The 27,245-nt window shown below is 41.5% G+C and overlaps 1 protein-coding gene across 1 annotated transcript in view; it reads left to right on the top strand.

Moving 5' to 3' along the window:
* Window positions 1-27,245, top strand: part of PTPRG (protein tyrosine phosphatase receptor type G) — a 405,785-nt gene that overhangs the window by 363,004 nt on the left and 15,536 nt on the right. Inside the window, exons 15-22 of the mRNA XM_082059907.1 lie at window positions 11,980-12,071; window positions 22,211-22,307; window positions 23,968-24,050; window positions 24,278-24,412; window positions 24,647-24,781; window positions 25,182-25,354; window positions 26,337-26,472; window positions 26,807-26,953. Of these exons, the coding sequence (XP_081916033.1) occupies window positions 11,980-12,071; window positions 22,211-22,307; window positions 23,968-24,050; window positions 24,278-24,412; window positions 24,647-24,781; window positions 25,182-25,354; window positions 26,337-26,472; window positions 26,807-26,953 (998 nt within the window). The remainder of the gene's footprint in view (window positions 1-11,979; window positions 12,072-22,210; window positions 22,308-23,967; window positions 24,051-24,277; window positions 24,413-24,646; window positions 24,782-25,181; window positions 25,355-26,336; window positions 26,473-26,806; window positions 26,954-27,245) is intronic.

Raw genomic sequence — 27,245 nt, 5'->3', positions numbered from 1 at the left:
GTTGCATCCAGGGTGAAACCAGCTGCTCCTCCAGCACAGGCTGGGGATGAGGGGCATGCAGCTCCACTGCTCTCTCGAGACTGGGGGACTTGCCCCCCACTTTCAGCATGTACAGAGGTGGCATCTGCCAGGTCGCAGGGAGAAAAGCAAGACACAAGGATAAGCAAACAATCGCAAGTAAAGTCCAAAGCCATCTGTTAATTTGGTATTAATCAAATTACCAAAGGTCAAATTCTCCTCTCAGCTACACTGAGAGTGAAGCTGGAAGCAGAGTTCAGTACTGTACTCTCTTCATGAGGCATTTCCCCTGGGAATTATTAAGTGCAGGATCCAGCTCCCGTTAAGCCGTGATGACAGAGAGCAGCTTGGTGTTACAGTGGCCTTTGCAGCCGCTGCCTTGTTTGATGTTGCTCAGTCGCACAGGCAGAATTAAGATACCAAAAACATTACATTGACCTCAGTCTGTCAAATGTTCGCACTTGTTGCTTCAGGGTGTTTTACATTTCCCTGTCGTATTCTGTAATTTGTGTCATTGGTCTGGGATTCAATCTGCAGCTAATTACATTCATTTTACCAAAAGCATTTAAAGTCATATCTGAAATACTAAAGAAACCTGCATCCTAGACAAGTGAAAGAATCCAGTTACATTTTCCTTTATTTCATTCAGTAGTTGTGTAAATTCTTTCTAGACAGACTCTTTCAAAGTACCCATGGGAACTAATATGAAAGGTTAGCTATTACATTGCTGCAGAAAATGTTAGGCAGTTTGCCTTGCAGGCTGATGCTGTGCCACTGAAAATAAAACATGCTATCATCTCTCCTTTCTGCGGCAGACTAAGTTCTGTGTCCTGGCCACCTCACTTCCTTAGCAAGAAGCCACCCTTCTTCTTCTTTAGGGTACGAGGAGATGGGAGGTTTTAGTCTTAGACCACCTGTGATGAGTTTTCACAACCTAAATAGTTGGACAACTCTGTTCTTTCTAGTCTGAAACCAGGAGGAGCATGTGGCTGGTTTTGGCAGTCATTTAATGGTCCCACCATCTCGTGTGGTATCTCCTTAGAGCTTGTGAGGAAGGGGAGGGTGGGCCAAGCTGGACTCTGTGCAGAGCGGTGTCAAAACTTGGGGGGTTATCAGCACAAGGCAGTGGAAGGAGAGAAATTCTCCCGTGAGAGAGAAGTTTCTCTGGACAGCGTGTAGGGGTTTTTACTGTAATTCAGATAAAGTTTTATTAGATAAAGAAACCAGAAGAAAGCTCCATCTTTTCATGCTTCAGTCTGTGTTATTGAGATGGTAGTTCTTCTCTGTTTCACAGGGATATTTTGATGGTCAGTCCATTAAAGACTGGATGGCATTTGTATAAGTCGTAGTATAGTCTGAAGAAGTCCCATTGCGGGTGGTGCAGAAGTACCTGTGCAGGTGGCAGGTACCATAAGTCCAGCACATACACTAATGCTTCTCCAGCAGCATTCTAGCATGTAACAAAAAGAGACTGAGAGCAGAACATTGCATTTTGGGGACATCTTCCCATGACTAGAGCAAGTCAAGCTGTTGGACCACAGCAGCTTTGGGACTGACATGATGCTACCATCACTGCAGTGCACAGCATGGTCCGCTCATGCACAGTAATGCTAAGAAAGAGCTGCTCACCCCTGATAATGGACACTGCAGGTTAAGGAACCTGCTGAGCAAGTGCTGCAAGACACCTTGAGAAGCTGTGTAGTTAAAAATCTGCAAGGACTGCTGCTAAGCTCTAAGGCACATGAAGAACTGGGCCTTAGACAGGGGTTTAGTCTAGTTGGATGCATAGGTGAATCCAGCCCTCAAATTCCCAATCTATTGGCAAGGTTTTTGAGGATACAATGGACATCTGCATACAGACATCCAAATAGAAGTGCCTTAATCTGAAGCTGAATCATGCCTGGAGGGTCTTAAGAGAGAATGAACTGATAAACTTGATGATCTTGACACTGATAAAAAAAGCTGTTCAGGCCACCAAAAGCCAAATCACCCTCTGGAAGTACCTGTCTTTGTGTGTATTAACTATTACCTGTACAGGGAGTCTGTAAGAAGACTCAGAGTTAGTAGAGATAAATTCCAGCTATGTTGACTTTTTCCAAAGATGGGACATACTGCCTGGAAAGATCTTGATGCTCTCCTAAACATTTTCCTTGTTTGGAGGTGTAGAAGAGGCCTACTTTCCCCCATATACATGTTGCTAAATGACAGTCTTCTCTGATGTCTGATGTCAGCTGCTGCTCCCACATAGGGAGCCCACTGAAATGCCTTAAAAACATTAAATGACAAAACTCTCCTTTGAGCTGATTGCAACTGACAAAATGATAAGCCTTTGAACCTTTCCTCTGGAAGCTGCCGGGGGTGTCAGAAAGTCTTACTTGCCGTGTTGATCCTAGAAGCAAAATGTAAGTGGCGTTTTCACAAAAGCAAGTTTTTCGAAGTAACCTTGTTAGGTTGTGAAGCCCTGTCCTTATGGAAGGAATTTGAATAGATCCCCGTGGAACCGTGCATCTACCTCCTACAATTCAGTGGACCAACTCCTGCTCTCTATTATGTGCAAGCAGACACAGTGATGGCAATTTAGAGCAGCGTGTCTAAAGACATTTAGTAGATTTGCCAAGGCCCATCTACAGCATGCTGCGAGCTGCTGGTCAGAGGAAGCTGAGCGGGTTTGGGCTGGCTGGTCCTGGCCCAGGTGTGGGGTGGCTTTGCCAGGTGTCAGGAGCCAGGCACAGTGACGTCCTGATGCAGATCAAGATGTTTCAGAAGCGATGCTGGTGCCTCTGCATGTCACCGCTCTGCTCCGTGACATGTCAGCATGCCCAGAGGTAGCTTTTGTCTTTCTTTCTGCATCACATTCTGCTCTTGTTTAGGCAAACCCTCTGTTTTCTCAGGTCTATGAACTCTAAAATCTATCTGGCAGCTACCTGCAATAAGCACACAGTACAGCTTTTCAGGTCCAAAATATAAAACTATCTTCTTGTAAAGGAATGATTTTGCCCATTTTCTATTTCACTTCCCACGGCAGACGTGCTTAATTATTGTGCATGAAGCCACATAACCATAGGCGTGTGCTTATCTGTGCAAATTTGCTCCGAGACCCAAATCATTATCATTATTCATAATTATCTGCTCTGCTTGATCTACAGAAGCACAGGACAAAGGAGGTATCATTAACTGAGTCACCCACTGGATATTACAACCGAGGTATAAATCTAAACTCACATAAGCCTCGTACCTGACAGTAATGCATCTGTAATCAACGGCAGATTTTTGAAACTCCCCTGCCGTTCAATCAAACAAAATGATTTCTCCACATCGTCTTTCTTTGCCTCCACACTCAGTTAATTTTGGCCATGTCCATATCATCTTTCCCTGGATCTCTTCGCTATAACATTTGGTCTTAGCAAGTTCTCTTTCTCAGCAAACCAGCTCCTGTTCCTGTTTGCTTTTTGGTGTATTTTTCCATAGCTGGGTCAGTATCTGGTTAAAACATTTCTGGACTTGATCCTTTTCAGTAGAGTTGGATAAGTAAGAACAACGGCAACATTGTAGTTGCAGACCTGTATGTTTTGGACCAGTGCAAAACAAAATGAATCCCTTATCAGTTTTCCTTTCTTCTCATCACAAGACCTGCTCCATGTGCAGAAGCGCACCTCTGTTCAACTTAGATGACATCAAATAGTGGAAGTAGCACAAATTCCACTTCTACCCTCCTCCTCTTATTCTTCGTTTCAGAGCTTCCCTGCTCTCAGGTGGTGCATTGTTCTGGAGCTTGCTGGGGCTTTACTGGTTCCTTGCCCAGCCCATGGGCACAACGGGCACCGTGGCACTCGTGCCACCAGGATGGCTTGTGAGATCAGTACAGACATAGCTGAGGCTTCACCCTGTGGTAAAACTCAAAACTCTGCATAGTCTTGACCACAGTGTAAGTAAAATGTCTCAGATGTGAAGTTGGTCATTTCAGCTGTGTCTAGACTGGAAGGCTCAGGAGCATTTCACAGTGCTTCTATCAGGGTGCGTGCAGTTTTGGGGCATAAAGGGCAGTAAACTAGTTTTTTAACTAGAATTGGAGTTTATTTAAAACAACCGGTGGCAGAATCTGATGGAGAAACACTCCCATGCTTCTTCAACAGTGACTCAGTGTGGGTGCATGAGCCCAGGAAATAAAGGAGCAGCCAAGTACATTGCAGTGAAAAGGTATCTTGACCATCTCATGCAGTCATGCGAGGGTGTGAAGGCCAGTGCATCTGTGACCCACCTTCATTTCCCTCTGTCTTCTCATGGCTACAAGGAGTCCCATTTAGAGTCCATCTTATTAATTCTTAGCTTCTGTTAAATCTCTGCAGCATTTTGGAATCTTATTCGTTCATTAACTGTAGTTGCCTTCAGCTTTTCCTGATGAACTTCAGTGGTTAGACTTGATGTTTTTTACAAGCCCAGTTCCTGCACTTCTGATATCTTCTGGTAGCATCCACTCCGTGACTTACCGTTTTGAGAGACTGTACCAAGAGGTGTCTCATTTGACAAGGACACTACAGGTTGCCAACAGAGGCTTGGTATCTTACTGTTTTCTGCTAAGATGTAGCCATCTTAAGTTGCGACCCAAAAGCTAAAGAGCAGAGCACCAGGACATGTCTGTGACCACCCCAGTGACAATGTACTGAGCACAGTGATCCTCTGCTAGAGGCTGGCGAGGTACAAGGAAAACTGCTAACTGCAGCTGAGGACTTATTTCTCAAGGGCACGAAGCTCTTCACTGAGCACAGAGGTAGCGCTCTTCAGCTGTTAAAGACTTTATTTCTGCTTTCTGCTCCCTGCGGATTTATGTTCCAGCACCATATTGTGAATTGTACCTATCTTCAGCTTCAATTAAATTCATGAATGCAATATTGCAAACACAGCCGTCCTCTGAAGCCAAGAAAATATCAAGATATTTTAGGGAACATCCGCCTTCCTTTTTAGCTGCTACAGACTGCTGCTCCTGCAGCACACTGAAAAATTACGGTATGGTGTCCAATCATGGTACTTGTAATGGGGGCTTCAGAAGTTGGCTAAATCACCCAAAAGCATGTTTTCATGGTGACCATGTGAAATGCAGATGGATCCTTTCCTGAGAGTTTTCACACTGGGCTGCAGAGCCCTGGAGTTGAACCTCCATGTGCTTAAATGTAAGGCATGTATGTTAATGATGGCACAACTGGGACCAGAGGATGGAAATGTGTGAGATTAAGATTCTTTTCCTTAGCAGACAATACCAAATAAGATAATGTTTAACGTCTGTGCTAAGTGAAAATTCACATTACTTCATTCTCTTAGGCTGAAATTGGTTTTTTGCCTAAAGGGAAGAAGCGTATTGCCTATTATATTTATAATTAATGATAACCTAATCTAAGATTTGTGCAAGCAGATTTAAACTGAGCTCTTATTTTGACACATATAGAATTTTATCATTAACATCTTTATATGCCTGACTGACACATGGCTAATAGCTTTGTAGTAGATTAAATCTTCAAGCAAGAGAGATGAATGTAGCTACAATATTACACAGGTGATTCTTCATATTCTGCTTTTTCATGTGTCTCCCCTTTATCCCAAACCTGCCCTTGTGTTCATTTGACTTGATTATAACAAATAGATAGCAATTATCTTGCTGGAATGACTTCTGTGTTTTTCTTTCAACATGCCCACGTATCTAGGACTTTCAAATGTATTCATAGTGTTTTCTGTGCCTTTTCACTTGGAAAGGCATTTTTATTAAAAACAGTACTTGGTAAACACAATGACAAAAATGTGAGCATTAATGAGGAGTAGTGTCCCCAGTAATCAACTCTTAGTAATTTATTATTTATCTTAATATATTTTAATAGATAATTTTAATTAATTACTGAGGTCAGTGACTTCAGGATGTTGCCAGCCTCAAAGGGCTTCAGCAGGTAGCTTGATCTCCTAGAATGAAACCTACTGCATTGTTTTTTAGTATTTATGCAGATATGATCTCCACAGAAAGCAGACATCTTCTCAATACTAAGGGGGTTTTAATTACTTTGGTTTATTATAAATTAATTGATACTCATATTGTACAAATAAAACTGTTCTTAATATTTCTGGTCATTTTTTACACAGCAAGCAATTTGATTAGTCAGAATAATCATTCCAAATGAAACATGATGGCTTCAGTTGCATTCTTATTTTAAATAGTTAAGCAAGGAAAGCCATATACTGCCAAGTTAGAGGCTCTAACTATATAAACGTGTATCATTCCAATGCATTAAATCTAAAATGGTTTGAGGAAAGCTGGGCAACACCCATTTTTATGTGTGGAATTACTCATGGAGTCCAGCGTTTGCATGAGTTAGGGCGAGGTCTGACTGTGAAGTTGCCTGCTCAAACATTTCAGCTTTAGTCAGTGCCAAAATTTGAGCTGCATGTGAGGTTTCTGGCCCCTGTAAGTGTGTGCAGTTCAGAGTATACGTTCAGTGTGTAGGATCCAAGATTTTAGTCTAAGCTGCTCTGTAGAGATGAACACCTGAGCTTAGTGGAGTTGACAGGAGTGTTTTGATAACCTCTACTGGGGCAGCATTTTTACCCAAGGGTATGCTATTAATCCCTGCAATATTCAGTATGATTAGCCACTTTTCTAGCAACAGACCCAATACAGATGTATTTGGGCTTTACATCCCCATTTAGTACTGTGTGTTGTGTGCACATTCACATTGTGCAGTACAGCTACATAGATCCTATTTAAATCTGGGCTATGAGTGCCACGTTGCCTGCCATGGAAATGAATCTGTTGGAATTGCTCTCCACATTGTTACTTTGTTACTGTGCTCTTTGTGAAGACAAGCTTTTGCTATAGCTCTGCAGCCCTCTCTCTGATATGTATTGTAGCTTATGCAATGACTACATGCATCCTAAATATTGACGCTAGGTATTCCAGCTGCTTGCAGAATTTTTTCCTTCCCTCTTTATAAAAACTAGAAATCTATGAACTCTGCTGAATGTGGTTAACAATTTAATAAATATTAAAAAAACACCAGCCTGGAATTGCATTCAATGTTGTCTCCACCAGTGGAGAATAAGAAGTTGGAAGATGAATTGACATCCCAGGGTTGAGTGCTGCTGGGAACAGAAAGGTGCTGGTTTGCAATGGGTATGGGACATCATTTGTCAAACATGTTGTTTTTCAGTGAGTTAAGAGGTCAAATCCAGTCCTACTATGAGCCTACTGGTTGATATTTCTGTCTAGTCGGGAAAACCTTTTTGCAGAAGATGAGAACTGTGAGGATACACTATTGTGAGTGGATTCTCCAGGATTAATGTCACCAACGATGTCATTGGTTTCATGATTGTTATACACCAGGTTAGCTTTGTGCTGCCTTCAGAAAGGGCAGTTTCCTTGTCACTTAGTAAAAATTCCTCATGGCAACGAGTAGGATCAACTCATCTACCCCACTGACAACTAATCCTTCTTCCCCTTCCCCACAAATCAATTAATCCTTTCTCACATTCGCCAGCCAAATGAGGAGGCTGATTCCATTCATTGCTCAGCCTCGCAGGCCGGGCGGAGGGAGGGAGTGGGAGAATCCCCTTGTCCTCTGGCTGAAACCAGCTGTGAAGAGCATGCGGAGAATTGATGGAGGTGCTGCTGAGATGCCAGGGATGGTGCAGGGCTGCAGGGCAGCGCAGTCAGATGCTGCTGGTGGAGCAGATGGGCCAAGGCACGTGACAGCTACGGCACGTGAATCCAGGTGGCTTTGCAAATGAGAGGCTGAAGCGCAGTGGCTAACAAACAAATGGAAGAAGCTTTCACGTTAAAAGTGAGGCATAAGAAACATAGAGTATATTGGATTTAGTAGACTGGGTTAGGTAATAGCTGAAAAACAGGAAGCATTTACAAACAGAATGAAAAGATGGGAGAATTTTCTTAGGAAGCTGTCTTTGTGTGTGTTGTCTGGTCTTCAGAAACACCAAAACTTCAAATTAGACAAAGGTAATATAAGAAAGCATTTTGGTTTTGACCTTCTGGATGAATTCCTGATCCAAAACCATCTATTACAATCCAGTGCCACTGAACTATCCAGTGAACTCTTGAGCTATAAATTAATCAAAATGAATCTGAGATCTTATTATGTGGAAATGCCATCTCTGATATGATATCTCATTTTTCTTTTCAAATTGGCCCCTATAGCTTTAACATTACAAAGGCAGCCTATTAAATGGGAGATAGGGGAAAATCCTTCCTGGTAGGATTACTAATAATCCAAACTTTAAAGGTAACCCTCTTCCAACTTCGTTGCTTCTGTGCACTTTGAGCTTCTTCCGAAGATGGCTGTCTTCTGAACGAATGTATTAAGTATTGTGTATTGTCAATTGCCATTTCTTAAAAAATTAGGTGCAAGTGAAGGTTTCCCTCTACAATCGTTTTTTTAAAGAAACATGACTTTCTTCTTGGCATTCTCCCTCTGTGGTAGGAAATGAGCTCCACTGTGTTCCCCTTTGATTTTGTGGTTTTGATAGTCCTCTCAGGTGCTTGTCTTGGACCAGCAAGTGAAGATGGGAACTCTACCAAAGTTTTAAGTATCTAGCGTAGTGATTGAAAATACTCCACACCTGTCAGCTTCCGTAGCATCTGATTATAAAGAATATTATTATAAGTTATATTATTAATAAGTATATATACACAGTTATTTTAAAGCTCTGGAGGTCTTTGCCCCATCCATCTAACATTACTTCTTTTCCTGAATAAAACAAAAGGTTAGCGTGTTAGTTACTAAAAAAGGGTTAGTGTGTTACCCAGATTCAACTCATAATTTGTAGTGACATAAATCCAGAATCACTTTATTGACACAGATAAAACAGATGGCTAAACGCAAGCTAGACAGAACTGTAATTATATCTGTGGTGTTAGAGGTGAAGATATGTTATTAAAGCATTTTCCTCTTCTTTTTGAATAATCTGTAGGTCTTGCAAAATGTAAGCATCATAGTGACAATATCAAATGTCACTTTAGCTTTTGGATGGGAAAAAGTATATAGTACAAAAGGGAATACGTGCAGAACAACTATGAGAGCTCCTAATTAGCCATTCTAGGATTCCATTAATCTCTTCAGTCGTCTAAAAGAATTATAGTCACTGAAGTCTATTTGTCTTAAGATGGAAAGAAGGCTTAACCAAAGCCTTTGGACTGACAATAGTGCAAGGAAAAGCATGTTCTGTGCATCTAGCTACATCTGTTGGGTTTCTTAGAGAAGGTCCCAGCCATCTTCAGAGAATGTTGAAGCAGATGATAATTGAAGAGTACAGAGTAGATTAGTACATATTTCACCAGAGGTCCGACAAGCTTCCTGTGGCTAAGGGTGCATATACCCCACCGGGAGTAATTCGTGTTCCTGGGTGGGGGTTTGGGGTTGGAGGTCATGAACAGAAAAATACAGGCCCAAATTAACATTTCTCTGTTCCTAATATGAAACAGCTACTTTTGCTCCAACATGGTTTTCCTGAGATTATGGGCAGCTTCAACATCATAAGCTCTCTCTCATTCAGTGAACTCATATGTCAACAGTGGTGTTTCCCATTTAATTTATTTAATGTTTAATTGTTGCCCATGTTATCAAATAGGGGAAGAAACAGCATAGGGTTAAGGCTTTTGGGGGGAATCAGAAGTGAAAATGCAGAAGAGAAAAAAGGAAGGAGGAACAATAAAGGATAGCGAACATCAGAGGAATGAATTGCTAGTGGCTGTAAAGGTGGACACCTGCTGCCACCAGGCAGTGATGATAAAAACTAACCATATTTTGCCATGAATCTCTGGTGCAGACCCATCCTTGAAATTGGTGGGAATTCAATGGACCAGAGAGCACGTTATCTCTAATGTATTTTTTGGCTCACAGATCACAATTAAAATGAAATTCTGCCTTCTGCAAAATTAAATTGGACACACTGGTCTGCTGCAGTGAATCCTTGATCCTGGTTGGTCTTAGTTGAGCTAGACTACTCAAGAAAAAAACCAAATGATAACTGCAGAACTTTTCTTGTGAGTTTATGGGAAATTGCTATCATAGCACAAGTTGTTTTCAAGGAAATCTAGGATGTATGGGTTCCTTTTCAGGAGAGGAAAGATTGTTTTACAGGCTCTCGTTATTGACTGCTGTTCCTGTGGATCATTCCATTCAAGTATCTTGGCTGCAAAAATATTAATACAAATGTTGTTATGAGATGGTGATGTTCTCAATATCACGTAGAATAAATGTCATCGCTTAAATATCGTAAAGTGCCAGCATTTCTGCATGCTGCAGGGTTTTGCTTAGATGAGCATACACTTGTCAAATGTTTTGAATTCTGTACTATTCAGTAAATGAGCATGTGGCTAATTAAAGTAGCATTACTATACTGGGAGGTGATCAGATTGCAAACATATCTTTAACAATTGGCTCTTGTAAATGAAACAGAAGATAGCTGATTGAGATCTGAAAATGTCAATCCACGCCACAAAGCCACCTTAGAGCCTTACCTGATAAAATAAGAATAAAGAAGTAATTACGTGGCCAATATTAACTGCCACCAGCCAGAAAGAAATCAGATTGTCAGGGATCTATAAAATTCTTGCCAAAGTAGAACCTCATTTACACATACAGATCTTCATACCCTTTGCAAAGAAAAGCATATGTGACAACTTAGAGGTTTTAGCTGCCAAAGATCTTTCACTCTGAATACAGTAAATGTCACATCTATTTATTTATCGTTAAATTTTGCTAAGTATCTGTAGAAATATTTGGATTTTTTCTATCATAATGTAGATGTTTAAAAGGAAAAGAATTCAGATTATAATGCAGCTGTAGCACCAAACCATATGGCTGCTAAATGGGAGCAAAAATACACCATTGAATTACTGGGAGTAAACATAAACTGGATGCGATCTTCAGAAGAATATTAAATGGGATATATAAATACCAGAGTATTGCCATAAAATCATGCAATCAGACAGTAGTAGCCATCAGGCAATAGATTATTTCACATGCTGAAAGTAATCACAGTTGTATAGCAATTTACATTTTCTAAATGCCAGACTGAAAATATTAACTAATGAATCTTGGCAAGCACGGTGTTTCTACCAACTGCAGTGGTGGTTATAACAACATCTAGGCCTTTTTTGAGAGAGAGAAAGAAAGAAGACAGCGATCCCACACCTCAGCTTTATTAGAATCTGTCCTGAGTCCCAGGTGCTTGAAACAGTCTTGTTTGTCTTTAATTCAATTCAAGCCTTTGACTTCTTTCTTTTAAGAAAATGTCTGTGGGTGATTTATTGGTATATTGGGTGGAATTTGCACTGTGCTGAGCAAGAACAAATGGTCCAGGGGAATACATCTTCAATGTTATGAATAGTGTCTGGCATGAGAGAGAACTCAAATTAGTGTGGGTGGTGTGTTGCCTGTTCTTTTACTCAGAGCTACTTTCATGATAAGTCCATTTGGATTCTACATCATTGTGTAAAAAGGAAAAAGTTAATAACTTTCAGGAGAAAAGCCCGCGTCTCTGCTCTGTCTGGTAAAAACTTCCTGGGGGCAATTGTCAGTTGTACTTTCATATTTTGGGTCTCTTCTGTTCTTTTTATACAATGTGGAAGGAGAGGAGGCTTCTTCATCCCATCCACAGCCATCTTCAGACTGAGAATAAGAACTAAGCGATCCTTGAACTTCAGTTGTACTTTGTAAATTATCATCACGGGGAATAGACTCTCAGTACTCCTAACTGCAGTGCTTAGAATTAGAAACACAATATGAAGAGTTTACCTCAAAATTGGCCAGATTCATCAGGATCTCTTATTATTGCGTACTGAACTAGCCGTGCCCCTGGGAGCTCAGGTCTAAGTGATACTAAGGGAAAACTTTCTCTCCTGAGTTTGTAGCTGAAATTTTACATATGAAACAATTAGCAACTCTGAATATCTCTTTCTTTCTACAGATGATATGGAAGCAATTCCAGTCAAGCAGTTCGTTAAACACGTCAGTGAGCTGTATTCTAATAACCAGCATGGGTTCTCAGAAGACTTTGAGGTACGATTTAATGATCCACCAATAAAATGTTGCTTTCCTAAAGTTAATTGTGTACTAATACTTAGGGACCATGCGACATCTGTGTGATGCTCTCGTGTCAAGTAAATGCAATGCTCAAATGTATCAGAATTAATAGGGAAATACCAATTTGCCACCAGGTATGAGCCATGTGGGACTGGGAATTTACAGTTGTTTTCTTAACCACCACAGGTTTGGTGTCTTTAAGAGGGGATCCTCCTAGGTTTTCATTAAAAAGGAAAAGCTGCCAGGAGTCCCTCAGGAGTGACATGAAGATACAAGCAGTTGTTTTTAACTCCAGGCTTTTCTTATAATCTGCAGTTTATTTTACTCTTCTTGGCCCAGAATTTGCTCTTCTCAGTCACATACCCCTTGAGTAGCCCAAAATGAGTAAAATAGTGCTCACTATGAGTAAGGGTAGTAGAATTTGGTCCTTTATGAAAACCCAAACTTTGAGTCAGTTCCTGATGTTCTTGTTCATCCTCTGTTCAGCCAGGAGAGATCGCTGTTGCAGTCATCAGTTATTTTGTTCCAGTAAAACCAAGGAGAAAGGCTTCAACATTTAGTTGGTAGGATTTACCTAATGCGACTATTTTAAAGTTTGCATCTTGTTAGCTGTTTAAAACAGATTCTGACCTATAAATCTGCCATAAATTGGAGGTAATTCCAATTAAATGGAAATAGTTTTCCACCTCTGGGTCACCAAACCCATATTGTGCAAGCATGGTAAACATCACACAATATGAGGATGGGCTGCAGAGTCAGGTCCTAATATGCTCGAGTCAGTATTCCTTGGCTAGTATATAGGCATTTATTTTGTTCAGTCTAATCACAGTCACTGCTGAACTTTTGGAAGTACTGAGAAGCAGGAGGAGGCTCAGGAGATCTCATGGAGCTGTGCTGCTGTGTCCCCACCAGCAAAAGGTGTGTTTGTGCAATGCATCTGAATCAGAGAGGCAGCTCTGCTTACAAACAAAGCAATGAAACAAAATAGGTGGCCTAATATCTACAGCTTCTTCACTTACTGCAGTAAAGACAAGACTCTATGCAGGACTTGTTTTTAATGAGATCATTTAAAACATTTATTGTTGCTGTTTGGTTACTGTCTATAAAGAGTGGCTGCTTTGTCTGGTGCCCAAAAACCGTTGTGTAAGTTAGAAACATTTTGTATTCATGAGGAAGGCAAATGTGTAAGGTGTTAAAGTGATTTAGTTCAATTGACTGCTGGCTGGATGGCTGAGCAGGGATATTGAGGCATTTAACAATGTTGATGGTATTCAGGACAAACATTTATTCTCCAGAGAGTAGAATTTGATCAGGATGATCAAATGCGACTCACTCTTTTCAATTATTTATGAATTGCGACCCCGGTGCTATTCATCACAGCTGGGTTTTACACCATTTAATTATTCAAAATAATCAGCAACACATCTGTAAACTTGGTCTGGCTTTAAGCAGGCTTTGCTTCAGCTGTCGCAAAATCACTGCTATTAACAAATGTTGGACACCTTCCGCCTGTGTTTTAGCAAAGAAAAACACTGCTCTAATAGCCCTGTATTTTTCCTTTCCTCCTGGAGCTCCCCGCTGTGAGTGCCAGGCTGTGGCAGCCCAGCGGAGAGATGGCTTGGGCCAATTAGTCCTGTTCTGGGGAGCGCGGGGTCCCCTCTGAAGGGAAGTTAAACTCCTCCGACTGCACCACACATGCCAAATTCTGTTCTCTGTGCTGGCTTAACATTTGGAGTGTCTTCTTTGAAGTCAGTATAGCTGCTCCAGAAGTATATAGCTGAGGTCTCGGCTTCCTAAAGAGTAAATGAAATCTCCTCCTAGAGTAAGGAGAAGGAATAGGAACAATGCAATCCCTGTCTGGCCTGAACCATCCAGCTCCCTTTCATTGCTTGTGTCCTGTGCTGCTGATGCCTTGTGGGCCTGATTTTCTTCCTTGTGGTTCACAGTGGTGGGACAGAAGGGTTAAACCCAGGGTTTTTCACAAAAGCCATAGGTAAAATGTTTCTCAAGTGCCTAAACTGACTCAGAGATCAGAATGCCGGTTCTGAGAGTGGCTGAGGGATAGAGGAGCCTGAGGTTACATTTGTACAGTAGCTATTGGAAGCAGCAAGTGGTGTAACTTCTCACATCTGGTCAGATCCAGCCATGGTGTGTGTGCTGGAATTGCATCTGCCAGCTACCGTGAAACTTAGTTAATGTTTTATGGAGAAACAGCAGGATTCCAGCTGAAACAGAAAATCCAGTGTTACAGGGCTGCTAGTCTTGGGTGGAAAGTACCGCAGCCACATCATGCCTTCTTGCCTGGGGAACTTCTGAAAAGAGGTATTAGGTTCTGCAGTCATATGGGCTTTTTACAAAAAAAAAATCTGTGTTTTACATCTAAGAGAAAGAGAGAAGAGGATGCCAAGGGGATGCTGAGAAAAAGTGATCGGTACTACAGAATAAATAAATCTTCTCAAAGATAGCCAGCACATGGGATTTTTTTAAAGGAGAAAAGGATCAAAAATCTCTTCAGAAATTTCTGTTGTAGGAGGTTTTATGGTGGAGCCTGTGAAAGGAAAGACTGAGCTAGGCACACATACTTTGCCTGATGTATAAGGTAAATGTTCTCCATTCATTGATTGCTAGTTTTTGGTGTTCTTGTGGTTTTGGCAGCATGTTGTGGGATTATATTGAGTTGGTTTTTACATGAAGAAGATTCCTTTGAAAGTAAATTGTGTGAATACCCCCTCCTCCTCTTAAAATAAGCTGTAATTAAAGCTAAATATTTTGCGAATGTGCTTAGGAAGTGTTTCATGTGAGGAGGAAAAAAAGGACTTTCAACACACAAATCTTTCCTTGGAAGGCACATGCAGAATGAATCCTTATTCCCTCTGGGTAATCATAGTGCAAGTAGCCAGCTTTATTGTCTGGTGATAGCTGGGCTTTCTTGTATATACAGAATTGTTAAGATTTCCTTTGAGTCCTGTGAATTTTCTATTTTTGATATAAACTAGAAATATAAGACCCAGTGTAATACTGAACAACAAATAGCTTTTTAAAATTAAGTCCACGATCTTGTATCGCCAGTGCTGGTCTCTGATACAACTCTTTGTATTCCGTCTTGGAATTCGTTCAACCTAATACTGTAGAAAGTTCAAGGAGGTTTCTTGGCTTGCTCTTGGGCAGCTCCAGCACCCTCTTGCTGTGGAATACTGGGGGAAATACAACATTTTTATAGGGTATCACCAGGGCAGAGTTTGGTGGCAAGGCTGAGCAGAGATTGAGAGGCTTCCTGAGCCAGAGATTATATCTACTCCTTGTCTAGCAGAGATTTTCCTGGTATCATTATGTTTAATAGTCTTTGATAGATCTTCCACAAATTTCTGATTGCCTTTTGAGCCTTTTAGACTCCTGGTGTCCAGAGTATCCCATGGCGATGAATTCTGCAATTTGTTTCCCAAGAATGGACTTCTTTCACCTTTAACTCATGCCTATTAACTTCTCTTTGTGCCTCCTAGTGTTTGCATTAGAAAGTACATCCCTGTTCACTTCAATGCCTCACTTGATCCTGTCTGCCTCCCTCAAACTCCCCATTAATCATCTGTTTTCAAATCTGAGGAAGACTAAACTATTTAATTTGTTTGTTTGAGGGAGCCATTCTAGACTTACGGTGACTTGTTTTCTCTGTACCTTTTTTCCTTCCTTTACCATACCCTTTTTGAGATAGAAAGGCCAAAACTGTGCACAGTATTTAATGAGTAGGTTTACTGCAGAGTTCTGCAGGAGCACAGCGATGTTTTCTGTTTAGTTTTCTATTACTTTCCTCCTTCCTAACATACTATTTGTTTTTTAACAACTACTGAGCACTCAGCTGACACCTCCAGAAAACTATCAGCTGTGACCCCAAGGTCTCATCACTGAATGGCAATAGCAAATTGGGAACCTGTCAGTATCTATGTATAGTTAGGGTTGTTTTTCCCAAGTACATCACTTTGCATTTATCAACATTGAATTTCATTTGCCATTTTATCATTCAGCCACTCAGTATTGCAAGATTGTTCTGCTTCCCTTCACAAACAGCTTTTGTTCTAATTATCCTGAATAATTTTGTATCATAAACACATTTTGTCTCCTCTGCAGTCCATTTATGAATAGATTAGGTCCCTGTAAGGTCCCACTGGTAAAATCTGAACACTGACAATTCCGGGGCGGAGAGTTCTACCTTTAACCTGTTAGTATACATGGCGAGTTTTCTTTTGCTCCAGGACGGATCAATCTTTAATGTTTTCTGAGAGGCCTCTTCACAAACATTTTGGAAATCCAAATATGCTATTCTCTTCCAGACTGTTCTTATCTACAGACTTCTTCAGGGACCTCTCCACTACTATTTATTACAGCATCTAGCAGTTTGCCCCACAGAGAAGTCAGATTTAGTGGGCTCTAGTGCTTGAAATCCCTTCTGAATCTCATTTTAAAAACTGATGTCACATTTGTCATCTTCCATTCCCCTGATAGCCTGACTATGTAAGGCATGTGCCCTCCAAATTCTTGTATCAAAGAGAGCGCAAAGTGCCACCTCCCACGGTAAAGCTTTTCCCTCCCTCCTGGTTACTGGAATAACACGGTAAGTTTTTTAAGTAGTCGTGTCCTTTTGCTCTAAGAAAGAAACACTAAGTCAAGAAATCACCCTCTATCCCCAAAGCTAACTGTGAATTTTTATAGCAGAATGCAGTATTTGGATTTCTGAGATCAGACCATTTTATTTCTTTCTTCCCTCATTCTGGAGTGGGTTGGTCAGTGCTGCGGGGGTGATTGGAGGGGGTCAGCGCAATCTCTGCAGACCTCTCCTGCCTGTGGCCATGTGAGCCTGATGATTCATTGCCAATTTGGAGTCTGAACAGGCTTGCTGAACTTGGAGGCAGGCTGTCTAGCTCCCTCATCACATAAATTGAAAATATCTTTATACTCCAGTGGCACCTTCTTCTAAATGTCCTGAAATAAAAGAAAATAACATAAATCTATATCTTCAGTGATGTGGCAGGGATTTGCTAGCGTTATTCTCACGGTTGCTGCTCCTTGGGGCAGGGGTCACTTGCTCTTTTTAACCGGTGACCTCAGAATGTTATTCTCCAGCAAAGGGCTGCATTGAAGACAGATAATGCTGCCCTTTGCACATTTCTTGAGACACTAAAATCACACTGTAGTTATACTGGCATCCCTTACAGATTAGACACATCTTACACCAGACACATTATTATAACTGCATCTACACCGAGAAATTTGGCAGTAGAAAGATGCCGTTTCAAAAGCATGCTGCTAGCAAACATTACTGCGCTGGGAAATGTTTTATAACCCAAAAGTGCCATAATGAGAAGTGTTCTCAGCCTGTGTGTTGCTGTGCTGAGCCCAAAGGAAGCAGCGCTGTGACGCTGGAGGAGGGATTGTTACACCAAGTGTCTTCCTGGAGTTCTCAGTTCTTATCTCATCAATTGACCTGGCCTAATAAATTGACATTGTGAATTAAGAGATAAAGTTGAAGGGAAGCAATAAAAGAAGTTCAGATATCTGGGCTTCCTGTTCCTAACCCTACTACTGTATCCATACCCAAAGTTCCTGCCTGGAAGCCCCATTTGGAGGAGCTGTAACCCCTCATGGACAATCATAGAATCATAGAATGTCCCGAGTTGGAAGGGACTCACAAGGATCATCGAGTCCAACTCCTGTCCCTGCACAGGACAACCCCACAGTTCACACCATGTGTCTGAGAGCGTTGTCCAAATGCTTCTTGAACACTGTCAGGCTTGAGGCCATGACACCTCGCAAGGTTTAGGTTCGACTCTGACCCCTCCCTGCAAGCAAACAGTCCTCCACCGTCCTCTCCTCTCTCGTTCATTTACATGAATTTTTAGCTATCTATTAATGATTCCTCCACTGTTATGCCTGTGTTGAGTCCTTTTGGTTTGTTTATTTTTCCCTTCCTTTCTAGTCTGTCCCCAGCTCACCTCTCTTGAGGGCTGTCGGAGAGTTTATACTAGTGCTAAATTATTGCAAAAATCTACACTACTCCTGTGGGATATCTTCAAATGCTATCTGCTGTCTCTGTTGGTATGCTGTCTTCGTGTTTGCCATGATAAAACAAACAGCAAGAATACTACCGTAGAATTCTCTAATTTGGGATTAAAATAACAGGTCAAAAACGATTTTAAGGGTGGATGAACTAGGTGCTTTCATGCTGAAAAATATCACAATAATATCAAAACAGAGCTATGGGTCTTCTCTAATTTTTTAGTCCTTCAGATCAAGGTATTTCCTTTGTTCATGATTCTTCCTCATTGCTATTCATAGGCTTTCACAGTTCAGCCCCTGCTAGGACATCAGACTGAAGTAATGGGAAACAACAGCCGCGCCGCATAAGGCCAAATCAAGAGGCCGAGTTCCCGCTCAGTCACTGTAGCAAAAATTCTTGCTCAGAAGCTTATATTGCCAGCAAGACACTGGAGCAGTTTGATTTTACACTTAAATGGAAATTCTTTGAAGTTTAGAAGAAACTAATCTGTAACTTGTTTCATAAAGGCAGCGAAAATGGGTCATTAAACCTGGGTGTATCAAATTCCAATTAGCATTAGCATGGACAATATAATTAAAAGGTAAATTAGCCATAATAGCATAGACTAGAACACTTTTTACAGTAACTAACGGTCAATTGAAACCATGTACTTTGGTTTCTTGGGTTGTCAGTGATAAGTTGAAAGGACAGAATAAGAGCCTGTATCCATTCATCTTTGGACAGTTATGTGTTCTGCAAAGTTAAACACGAAGAGCAGCAGTGCACTAGCCTGCCACCCTTAAAATCAGTGAGAGAGACTAAGCAGGATTAAGAAAAGCCAAATAAAAGACTCTAGAGCGGAAAAGTTTGTGGCTGAATTATAGATGTGGTGCTATGGACATTATCTGTCCTAGTGCAAGGTACCAGTAGCAGTTTTGTGCTAATTGGAGAGGAGTTTGTTTAGGCTGCACTGAAAAGCCTGGGGTCAGATCTGGCCTGGTGGCCCACCTGCAAATTTCAGTTACAATAATAATAATTGTAATAATAATAAATCATGGTGATGTTTTAAATGTAAATGAAGGACTTGGTAGCCAGTAAGATTTAGAAATCCCAGGGTGTTCATTGCATAAGCAACAGAAAATGCTGGGAAAGTAAATATGTCATATACATAAATGTGGTAAAATGGCATAATTAGGATGGTGACTTTTTGGAACTTTCTCCAGGGTGATATTTATTAACACTGGGCTGTCCTCTTCTGCCAAGGGGTAAATAATGCTCTGAACAGAGGCACAGGTAACAGGCTGCAACTGGTCTTGTCTTCTTGCAGCATTTTGCACACTGATGAAAGACAGCCACCTTGACTTTAATAACAAAGGAATGTTAACTTAAGCCTTACTTACGGGTGGAGTGAACTTGTGGTTTAGTAATTTGCTGTTAAAATTTGGAGAGATTAACCTAGGAGGGTAAGAGAGCATGGATAACAGCCCCCTGCTCTTTGTCTGTGGCCAACACGGAGCTGGAGATGTCCTGAGCTCCCTTCTCAGCCTCAGCATCCCTGAGCATTGTTTCTGTCCTGGATTGAGGAGAAAAGGGGGGACTGAAGTCAAAACGGTCTTTTATTTCTACATTGATTTCTAAAATGACAAAAAGAGTTGAGGTGCATTGCTAACAGGGAGCTTGTCCTGGACAGGCTGCTTTTGCTATGCTTTTGCAGTGTGTAGACATAGGAATCCACCATTATAGCAGCTTTCCAGAATATTAAAAATCATTTAGAATGTTATGTGTTAAGAAAAGCCATTTTCAGATGATCAGGTCTCACAGCATCAGACCTTCTTTTCCATTGCTGTGTTTTTCACTGTCTTAGCTTAATCTTCCTCTTCTATTAACTTTATATTGGCCAGCTGGGAACATGTACAGTTGAGAAAACAGTCAGCATCAACATAAAAAGGTTAATTAAAATGATTAACCTCACCAACAATTCCCTTATGAAAAAATCCTATAGAATTTAATAGAAAGCAATACATTTACTATGTAGTATTTAAACTGTCAGAGAAAATTCCTTTGCAGGGAGGTAATTCCCTATTAAATTCTATAACTTTTTAGAGTATTCTCCACAGAACCTTATTGGATTCATCTGTATTAAATTCTACACCATTTGGCATAAATATTTCAATGCTAATAACTTCTAAAAAGAATTTTTTAGTGATGCAGAGATATAGGATTTGATGTGAGGCTTTTAAGAATGTTATTTTTTAGGAGTGACCTACAATGGTATATCAGTGATGTTATATGATTTCTAAATGCAAAAAAAAGGTAAAACGAAATTAGATTAAATCAACCTAACATGTAAGTAATGCTGCTTTTCCAGTTATGACAGGCTGAACTGATCCTGCCCATTGTGTAATCAGAAGTCCCTTGCTTTCCAGAGCTGACAGGCAGAATTAGGGGAAGCACACACTTTAATGTGGTTTTATATTTCTGTGATAGAAATGGAACTATGAAAATTCTATTAGGGCCAGCTGAGAGTTTTGCTTGATTCTTCTTTGTCTTTGCTCAGCTCATCTCCTTGAATGTGTTGTGCTTCTCCCTCTGGGGAAGTTGGGAAGGAGAGAGGCAAGCGATTGTTATTTGGGAGTGTCATGCGGATATAAAAGCTATAAAATGTTCAAGGTTTTAGTATACTTTGCACTTTTAAAATGTAAATGCTGGGGAAGATATCAAAATTGCTATGCAAGTCCTTTGTGAAATGTCTGCATAATGCTGAACTCTGTTACATCTGCTGTTTGTATAGCGTTTCTCTTGATAATTTTTCTCTGTCACTTAGCTCGTGATCTTTGTAGCAGCTGTGAGCTCCTAATGACTTTCCCTCTTAGGCAGGTTCTATACTGTTATTTTTAAAGCCTAAAGTACCAAGTAATTTGGCACTTCCCTGTATATCCTTGGGGGAAATTGGTTTTGTTTGGTGTGGTTTCTGAGACTCACAAAAGTTTTCAATAAATATAGTTTCTTCCACAGCTTTGTAAATGCCAAACATCGAAATGTTTTTCTAAAATGTGTTTTTAAATTAAGAATATTTATGTTAGTGATAAAAAGGAGTTTAGCTTTTTCAGGAAGATTGTGGTTAAATAGATAGAAAAAATATCTTGGAGGTGGTGTGATACAAGAGTTTTAGTGATTCAGTGTGCAAGAAGTGTGTAACTCTCTAGGACAGCCTGGCCAAAGGGAACAGCTGCTTTTCTCTAGGGTCAGAGAAAAGACCCTCCACTGCCCCATTTCAATAGCCCTGTATTCTGTTGTTGGTCAGTGTGGGTAAGGGATAGGTTAAGAACTTTAAAAAAATATCAATGGGAATGAGATATCTAACCTACAGCCTCCACTAGACAGAAATCTGCATCTCCAGCTTCATGAACACCTTGGCAAGCCTGACCTCTTTCTGCTTTGTAAATGTATATATATACATGCATACAGCCTTTTATCTTCTTCACAATATCCTAGGCTGTTAATCAGTGTCCAAGCAGTGGTATTTAAAGCACTCACTGTTATCTTCAGAGATCTATTTTATTTATATTTTATAAAAGGCATCTCTCTGCAGAGAACTAACAAAAGGTCAGTGCCAAACTTAAATGTCAGAAACCCTGTTTTGAGAGGTTATAAGCAGATAAGTTGTCCAGCGGTCAAAAGTCTTCTGTTGAACTGTTTTTTCTGCTTAGTTCCTTACTCCGCACAGGGCACTCTTGCCTTTGAGGGACTCTGTCTTCCCTTCCCAAGGAGGGACAGAGTGGGGCATCACAGGACATGCAGTCCAGAAGATGGATGGACTGCTGGGCCAGGGAACAGCTGGCCCTTGGGGTACCCAAAGTGCATCTGTCACCAAGTCTGTGGAGAGGAGCATAACCCGGGGAGCAGCTGACATAGCTCGGTTGAAGCACACCATGTCATACAGGACAACACTGAAAGGCTTTGTGTTTATTCCAGCAATTAAGATACCAATATTTTAAATATGGTTTCTGTGAGCTGTTGCAAAAGGAGATGAAGCTCAGTGTTCTTGGACTGACACATTTACCGTCTGAATAATTTTTGTGCCTAGGAAGTGCAGCGCTGTACAGCTGACATGAACATCACTGCAGAGCATTCCAACCACCCCGACAACAAGCACAAGAACAGATACATCAACATCCTAGCCTGTAAGTAAGCACTGGCCAAAAGCACACCGAGTCAACCCAAAAAGGCGCTTTCTTCTCACAGTGTGTCTGTGTGTGACTGGAAAAGGCACGTGGTTTGAAGTTACATTATTACACAGTAATTAATAAACATCTGAAAGTGTGACTGACAGATCATTTCCCTACTAAAGACAGTGGATGTTTTTGTTTCTCTGGGGCCAGGATTTCACTCCAGCTTTTGTTTTAAATTTTTTTGCAGTTTGATGGTCCAAGTGTAGTCTTAGAAGTATCAATTTTGTGTGAAATTTTGTGGAGCAATAACTGATGATCAGAGCTTTTCTACCCGCTAATATCTGAAAACTGGCCTAGGGGAAGTGCGTGGTGGAGCAAAGAGTTTTATTGATGATCCCTGGGATTCCCTTACAATCCCAAAGGTGCTAAATCTTTACAGAGTGTATCTGCTGTATTTCAAACTGCTTCAGCTGCATGTACGACTTGGACAAACAGTGATCTTTGTAGCACAGGGCAGGCTTTGCCTGCATTCCTCTGAGAACTGCAAATCTGGACTCTGGTCTGAAATGCAAATTACTACAGGTTTGGGATGGAAATGCGGTAACCTTTTTCTGTATCATTCTCTGATGTGGAACAAATGGCAGATGCAGCAGTCGCTGTGGTTTAGGATCAAAGATGAAGAGCCACTGATAAAAAGTTCACAATGCTCATAAACATTGCAATAAATCTTGAATGTTTTTGATGGTGTAGGAAGGAAATGCATGTCTCTAACAGATTCTCAGAAGTAATCAAGGTGCGAGCTGAGGACCAATTCCCAGACCTGTAAAAGACTTACTGTGTGGCCTTGGGCAAGGAGATTCATTGTGATTGTCCCAGCTCTGATGTTAGACATAGATGTCTGGTCTCTCTGGGCACTGGGAGGCAAGTACCATTGGAGGAGAACTGAGCAGGCACTCCAGTCCTCCAGATTGCCCCTAGAAGAACCTCTCTCTCCATTGACACTCAAGGAAGGCAACTGAAACAGATTCTTCATGCTTAAAGTTAGACCTCATGTCTCATCTTTGCATGTGTTGGAAGTGCCACCCAACCCAGTGCTGCTGCCTAGGAGCAGGAGGAGAACTGCAATTTTTTTCCTGATTTAAGCCAAAGTCAAGCATTTGGGTAGAACAAAAAGAGTCTATCCTGTTGGTGTGATGAGGGTGGTGAAGAAGTGAGGTCACTCAGCTCCCAGAGCTGGTGAAGCTGGTGGAGCCCAGGAGTGAATGGCAGGTAATGAGCTCAGACACGGAGCAAAGGCAGCATAACTGCCTGAGGAGCTGCGCCGGTGTCTGCGTGGGGTTACACAGCCCCAGGGGTGTCCTGGGTCTCTGGATCACAGGACACTGTGTCACATGGATGATCCTAGAGATTGTGCTCCTGAGGCTCCAGTGTCCTTTAAAGATAAGCTGTCCCCACACGAACTACATACTTTAAAGGATGTGAAGACTGAGGACCTGCGACGGTGAACAGATGACCAAGAAGAGAAACTCCCATCTCCTTCTTGACTCCAAGGCAAATTTCTTCTGTCTGTTAATAAGGGCTACTCCAACACCTAGGAAATGAGATTTTTTTTTATCTGTAGTCCTGCACTGTGTTTCTTTAATGCTTCTCTGCTCTATTTTTTATCCTACAGATGATCACAGCAGGGTGAAGCTAAGGCCTTTACCAGGAAAAGATTCTAAGCACAGTGACTACATTAATGCTAACTATGTCGATGTAAGTTGTTTGAATCATTTTTTCTTCTCTAACTCTGAATCCTTCCACAAGGAGGAAGTATTGCCACTTGTGAAGTGGTTGTGTTTTCCAACTTCATCTGATAATTTTCTTACTAATGCCTCACTGTTCTGAATGAGAAAGGCACATTTCTTTGTTACCTTTAAAATATTAATATGTCTGCGATGATATTGCTTTCATCTCACTTGGCATTATGGTTTTCTTTGAAGGGTTACAACAAAGCAAAAGCCTACATTGCTACGCAGGGACCTTTAAAGTCTACCTTTGAAGATTTCTGGAGGATGATTTGGGAACAAAACACTGGAATCATTGTCATGATCACAAACCTTGTTGAAAAAGGAAGAGTAAGAGTTTTTCTAGTTTGTTAGCAGTTGTTCCTTACCACCTTCCCAAATCACTTGGGCAAAATTTGTTTTTAAATGGTTTGGGGTAATATATATTGATGTATAATATATAACTAAGATAACAGAGGGATACACAGCTAGCCATGATTTTGCTTTTTTAAAAAAGCTCTAAACACAAATTTAAAGAAGCAACTCAAACCCTTAGCCAACCCACTCAACTATGTCTTTGTTCAGAGAAAATGCGATCAGTACTGGCCGTCAGAGAACAGCGAGGAGTATGGCAACATCATCGTCACCCTGAAGAGCACAAACATTCATGCCTGCTACACTGTGCGCCGCTTCACAGTCAGGAACACAAAGATGAAAAAGGTGAGTAAAGCCTTCATTGTTCTCATCCAGATGCCTTCTGGCTTGTGCAGGGTGCAAGGCACACAGGAGCAAAACTCAGCTGTTGCATAAGCAACTTGAAATAGTAGGTGGATGGGAAATAAGGAAGCAAAGCCAGGCTTACAAGGAACCTGGTGAAAGGTGTAACCTGTTTCTTTTTTGCACCTTCACTGCTGCTTTATTGTCACAGTTATTGCTGTTATTACTTGTTCCCACATGTATTTTTTTCTTGAACTCTGTCTCCACCTAGCAGGAGGCAGAGCTGCACAAGATTTCTACTGTTAGAGTCCAGCACTTTTTCAGCTGAGCAAACCGGTAGGATTGAGTATCTTTCCTTGCTTCCCTTCCCTAATCCTTCTCTCTGCACACATTTTGCGCACAGGGTCAGAAAGGAAACCCCAAAGGGCGGCAGAACGAGAGGATGGTTATTCAGTATCATTACACTCAGTGGCCTGACATGGGCGTGCCAGAGTACGCTCTGCCTGTGCTCACCTTCGTGAGGAGATCCTCGGCAGCCAGAACCCCAGACATGGGACCAGTGGTGGTGCACTGCAGGTATGATGGGTGGGATGAGCTGCTTCATGGCAAGCATAACCAGAGCACAACGTGCGCTCTTACATGCCAACTGAGATAAACGCCATAAGTTATTATTACAGGAGGAATGTGCCAGCATCATGGAGTGCGGGTAGACCTGAGCTTGCTTTGCCTACATCTTAAGACAAGTCCAGTGCAAAGCTTCCCAGTTGCATTGGCAAAACCACATGTCATGATCCTGAGCTGCTGAGCATTGCACTGATGTGGCTGTGCAGTTCCTTGTTCCAAGTCCCATTCAGTAGGCAGAGCAGGGTTATGTCTGCTGGCAACCAGCCATGTGAATAGATGGACACCTGAGCCTGCGATTGCCACTGAACCACATTCACATTCACCAGCACTTGCAGTCAACAGAGGATTTCCCTTAAATGAATTAAGGGATGTGATCTTCATCACTGCGTGTGAGGGGGCTGTACAGCAAGCACCATAGTGAAGAGGAGAGGATGATGGGAGTTAAAGCTCCTTCCTGAGCAGAAATTGAGAAACTCTGAAGAGTTCCCCCCTCCGGTGGACTGCTCTCCTCCCATTCAAAGAGTCTGACCTTCACAGGATTAGCCCCCTCATATGCCTTTCACTGGTGCTGGTACCACTAACATATCCAGAGCAGGATCACAGCTCCACTGTGAAGTTCAAGCCTTACTTCAAGACTAAAGCCAACCAGGGCAGCCCCATAGCCTGGAGAGACCTTGGTGATCCAGGATAGCTGCAGTTTGGCATAGGGTGGATCTCTATGGCTTCCTCTAGCCAACAGCAGTGGAGACAGGACACCAAGTGTCAGGTAGTGAAATGCATGCCTGCTAAAATTCCCCAAAAAACATAATATTTTGTTTAGAAAATTTTGCAGTTGAGGCTTGCAGGGAAATGAAAGTCTGTGAACAGGAGTATTTGCTTAGTTCCGTTGTGCTGTTCTGAACATTTACTTTGGTTTCTCTTACGTCTTCTATAGTGCTGGTGTTGGCAGAACTGGTACCTACATTGTGATAGACAGTATGCTGCAACAGATAAAAGACAAAAGCACAGTTAATGTCCTGGGTTTCCTGAAACATATCAGGACACAGCGAAACTACCTCGTCCAGACAGAGGTAAAGATTGCAGTGGGGTTGAATTTAAAGCTTTTTATGTTATAATCAAAAAGAAAATGGCTTTTTCATTTACATCCCTGTAAAAATTGAATATATCACTGGGCATTTTTTGTACTTGAATGTCTCTCTTTCCTAGATCAGAAACTTCAGATTTTGCTTTTGACTTATTCAGCGTTGTATGTGCTACACTTATACATGTTTATTCTGGGTTTGGCAGTATTTGCATGGGTAGCTTGTTTTGCACACCGTTTCCTTTAGTGTGCTCTACCCCTCAGTTAAAACAGCTGTTTAGTTTATTCCAAGTGCCTACGTGACATGCAGGTTTTTATTCTAGGAGCAGTACATTTTTATTCATGATGCCTTGTTGGAAGCCATCCTTGGGAAGGAAACTGAAGTATCTGCAAACCAGCTGCATAGTTATGTTAACAGCATCCTCATACCTGGCATAGGAGGGAAGACACGACTAGAAAAACAGTTCAAGGTACGGCTTATCACTGCCATCCAGAGGGACTTAATTTCCCTACTGTGTTTTCTACAGCCTGTCTTCACTGTCAGTTGTCACAGATAAGGAACCAAACCAGCACACTTGATTAGCACAGCATCACGAAAAGCTCGGTGCTCCGTCAGTCTTAGCTACACTGCTGGAAATCAGCGCTAACACTCTTGAAATCAGAGGTGAGAAGAGGGACACGGACACTGGTCTGAGTGTGCTGCTGGTCTCCCTGTTCCCAAGGGAACATGGATGTTCCCCAGTCTGTGGTTAGTGTGTCAGG

This window comes from Streptopelia decaocto (assembly GCF_964273445.1).
Source record: "Streptopelia decaocto genome assembly, chromosome: 8".
Lineage (NCBI taxonomy): Eukaryota > Metazoa > Chordata > Aves > Columbiformes > Columbidae > Streptopelia > Streptopelia decaocto.
Note: the sequence above shows the minus strand (reverse complement) of the source record. Positions and strands in the feature narration are given on the sequence as shown.